This window comes from Microtus ochrogaster, assembly GCF_000317375.1.
Source record: "Microtus ochrogaster isolate Prairie Vole_2 chromosome 14 unlocalized genomic scaffold, MicOch1.0 chr14_random_2, whole genome shotgun sequence".
Taxonomy (NCBI): Eukaryota; Metazoa; Chordata; class Mammalia; order Rodentia; family Cricetidae; genus Microtus; species Microtus ochrogaster.
In genome coordinates this window covers 11,948,440-11,952,924 of record NW_004949097.1, presented here as the reverse complement: position 1 = coordinate 11,952,924, position 4,485 = coordinate 11,948,440, and the positions used below count along the sequence as shown (strand labels likewise).

Here is a 4,485-nt window from a genome sequence, read left to right as displayed (position 1 = left end):
ACACACACCAGCAGCACCTGCATGTATGTACACACAGAGAGACACACACCAGCAGCACCTGCATGTACGTACACACACAGAGACACACACCAGCAGCACCTGCATGTATGTACACACACACACCAGCAGCACCTGTATGTATGCACACACACACACACACACACACACACACACACACACACACATGCATGCTCTCACACACATGAATAAATGTAGTCAAATAAATAAAATGTAAAAATCTCATTATGGTTGTGGTTACGGAAGAGTAAGGAGGAAACAGAACGAATATGTGGATGAACTATTTTCCCAGGAACAGACAATTTCTCCCAAAGCACCAAAGACAACAAGGCAAAGATTCAATGACCGTTGCCAACTCACAGCACATAAAGAAGCCAGCCAACACAGGTCCATTGTAAAGACTTCTGAAAGAGCATACTTAAATATCTAAAGACATCTTCAAAGACACAGCGAAAACACTGCCCCACAGCTGATTTACTGTGAGGAGGAAGAGGAGGAGGAGACAGTGACAAGGGACACTGAAATAAGTCTTCAAGAAGAGCATTGGGATGAAACCTGCAGGCCAGATAGGCAGCGGTTCTGACTTGGTGCTCCTAAATCATACAAGTGTGTGTGTTAGTTTTATTCTGTTGCCACCAACTTCCTGACTTAAAATAAGCAGAAGAGCACCTCTCTTTGAATATAGTTTGTATCGGTGTGTGAGAGAGAGGGTGGGCGGAGGGAGCGAGCACACGCATGTAGAAACTAAAGAACGACCTGTGGGGTTCCTGTCTCTCCTGCCGCTGTGTGATTCCAAGCATAGAACTCAGGTCAGCAGGCTTGGCAGCAAGGGCCTTTACCTGCTGAGCCATCTTGCTGGCCCTCACTACAGTTCTATATAAGACCGGGTTGGTTTGCCTGACTTTTATTGTTAGAGTTTCACAAAGTCACAGCCAGGTATCAGACAGCTGAGCTGGGGGGAGAACCTGGGATCAAGTTCTTAGTTTTAATCTAAGGCCCTGGCTGAGAGCCTGGGATCAAGTTCTTTCAGACTTAGCCAAATGCAGTTCCTCTGGCTTGGGGACTGGGGTCCCACTTCCTGGCCGAGCACCATTATGGAGTCCTCAGTGTTCACACACAGGCCCTGCAGCCACCAGCAGTGTGATCAGGTCATCCCCGCTGCTCACCACCACCACCAGCAGCAGTGTGCTCAGGTCATCCCTGCTGCTCACCACCACCACCACCACCAGCAGTGTGCTCAGGTCGTCCCTGCTGCTCACCACCACCACCACCACCAGCAGTGTGCTCAGGTCGTCCCTGCTGCTCACCACCACCACCACCAGCAGCAGTGTGCTCAGGTCGTCCCTGCTGCTCACCACCACCACCAGCAGTGTGCTCAGGTCGACCCTGCTGCTCACCTGGAGTTACTCCCTGAACTTTAAGGACTCATTGGATTGGGGGCCTGTTAAAAAGCTAGGGTAGTCTCTCTCTTACAACCTACACCTTTGCGGCTGCAGAACCTCTCCTGTTTTTCACGAGCATAGTCACAGGCCTCGGGGTGAAAGGTGGGTACATTAGGCTACCACAACAGTTTAAACGCAGCTAGCACAACACTGAAGAAAGAAAATAAGGGAAGAATTATCAAAAAAGGAAAAAAAATAAATACTGCAAAGCAGTGTGAGCTGGTTGTTCATCACAGGCACAGGCTGGAAGCCCCGTCAATAGAGCAGATAGACCCTCTCGGTGTTCAGGCCCTTGCTGCAACCAGCAGGGACAGCATGTTTGACTTCATAGCATAGCCATGAAGATTAGCTCATACTGTCCCTGAATTGATTTGAGAGAGAGCTGTTTCCTCTGCCTTAGGGATGTGTGTGCAAAGATTAAACATTATACTATCAATCAGTTATGAAAATGCAAAATAACTGATAGAAAGGTTAATAAAATGGTATTAAACACAGTTTGCCGAAAAGGAAAACTAAGTGGCCAGGTCAGGGGCGAGCGCATTGAAATCAAGACACATTTTTACTCGTGGTGCTGAAAAAGTTAATTGTTCTCAAATGGAAGGGCTGGCAAGGATGTGGGCAGCAGGAGGCAGGACCAGCCTTGTGTTGGCCCTGAGAGACGTGCGCAGCCCCAGGGATTATGCTCTCTCAAGGAATTCTCTATGGCCGCAGGCCAAGCCTGAGGTAGGAAGTGGTTTAGTCTCTGAAAGGAAGTCACAGAGTTTCCGGCAGGAATGTGGCACTGTCACATTGGGACTGCACAAAGATTGGAGAGCATTCGAAGGGGGAAGAGCTGGAGAAACCTGTTAGGGTGCTGTGACCGTGCCATACAGAGATGACGGCCTGCTAAGGACGGTGGCCACCCAGACAAACAGACATGGGGGAAGCAGGAGAATGCGGGCATGGGACATCATGAGGAGAAGAGGAGAGGGACGTCAGGCCAGTTTTAGGCAGTGATACAGTTCAGTTCACAGCTGGTCAGAAGGATGAGCTCAGAGGTACCACTAGGGACTTGTGGGTAGTTGTCCCCATAAGTTGTGTAGAAGCTGCTTAGGCTTAGTGGCTTCCTGCAACCTCAGTGCTCAGAAAGAGAAGACAGGAGACCTCCGGGTGAGGCTAGCCAGACCAGCTAAAAGAGCCATCTCTGCATTCAGCAAGAGCTCCTGCCTCGATGGATAAGTGATGGAGGAAGGTCATTGGTTAATTAATAAAGAAACTGCTTGGCCTGATAGGTTAGAACATAGGAACAGATAAGGGCGGAGTGATCGAGGAAAACAGCCAACATCAAACTCGTGCCTCCACACGCACACTCATGAGCACATGCAAACACGTGGGCCTCCCACATATGAACAAGCAAATTTATACACATGTATGCAATAACTTTTTAAATTTGGCATTATAGATAAGAAAATGAGGGAAAATAGAGAGATAAAGCAATGCAAATATGTTTTTGTCAAATGCCTGATATGTGAACAACTTGAATTATTATAATCAGCTGAGAAATGTTGGTGCTGTTTCTAACTCACTACAAGCCAGTCATGACCTTCAGGCGTGTTGCAAGCAACACTCTGAAAAATGCAAATGTGTTCATAGCTAACACAGGCTCTTAACATATTATAGTCTAGATACAAATTAGAGGCAAAAACGCCATTGTGTGTGTATAATGTTGCGTTCCAGAATTATTTTGAACTCACAGTGGCTGTTCATCCTCATGGTCACTTTATCAAGAAACAGCTCTGTGCTTTAACTTTTGGTGTCCATAGTTTAAGACTTACTTTTTTATGCATATGTGTGAGTGTCTGCATGTATGATTGTACCACATGCTTCCTGTGTCCTTGGGGGCCAGGAGAGGGCATCAGATCCCTGAACTGGAGTTACCAGAGGTTAGGAGTTATCTTGTGTGTTCTGGAAACCAAACCCAGGTCCTCTGAAAGGCCAGAGAGTGCTCTTAGCCAGTGGGCCATCTCTCCGGCCCCTTGATTTCCTTTTGAGTGTTTGGTGTCATGGTGGCTTCTCTTGAGAGCAGGACGCAGAGCAAGCTGTAACCATGCTTTCCTGTAACACTGGGCACCTGAGCACATCTTGGGTTCCCTTTGTTTTATGTCAAATGGATATTATTACTGCTCTAATCGGTCAAGACTGTTTTCTTAGGTTGCTAAATACACAAGTTCGGGGGCTGGAGAGGTGGCTCGGTGGTGAGAGCGCTGGCTGCCCTTCCAGAGGCACCAGGTTCAGTTTCCCCACCTACATGGCAGCTCACTGTTGTCTGTGACTCTAGTCCTCATGACCCAGTGGCCGAATACTACACACGTGTACTGCACAGACATGCATGCAAGCAAAACACCCATACACACAAAATAAAAGTAAATCATTAAAAAATCTGCAAGTTCCATCTATAGCTTATCCATTCATTATCTGGGCTTTATTTCATTTTGGGACTCTCATAACACCTTAGCTAGGTTGGAGCTTACTGCCTAGACTAGACTGACCTTGAACTTGTGATTCTCCTGCTGCTCTTCTGAGTGCTGAGATTATAGGCAGGCGCTGTATTACCGAGTTCTTACTATGGACCCAAGACCTTTCTACCCAAACCCACCTTCTATATCTTATATTTTAGTTCTCTCCAAGACATCAAAATAGCTGATGTAAACGTCAAGGGATTGTTCGTGCGACTCGTTAACTCTTCTGAAGGCAAAGAAGTGGAGATTGGAAACCACATTCTCCAACAGAATGTGAACGGGCACGCAGTTTCCCTGTACCGATTCCCCCACAATGTCACGATGCAGGCCAGTTCCACGGTGACAGTAAGTATGAGCTGGAGCCATCATAAATTTGGAGTAACATGACCTAGGATCACCATCAGCTAAGAACACTGTGAGCTGGGAATACCGTGAGCTGGGGACACCATGAGCTGGGGACACCGTGAGCTGGGGACACCATGAGGTGGAGACACCATGAGCTGGGGACACCATGAGCTGGGGACACC

General features: G+C 47.6%; 1 protein-coding gene across 1 annotated transcript in view; it reads left to right on the top strand.

Moving 5' to 3' along the window:
* Window positions 1–4,485, top strand: part of Lmntd1 (lamin tail domain containing 1) — a 78,947-nt gene that overhangs the window by 13,655 nt on the left and 60,807 nt on the right. The window contains exon 4 of the mRNA XM_026787882.1: window positions 4,117–4,303. Within this exon, the coding sequence (XP_026643683.1) occupies window positions 4,117–4,303 (187 nt within the window). The remainder of the gene's footprint in view (window positions 1–4,116; window positions 4,304–4,485) is intronic.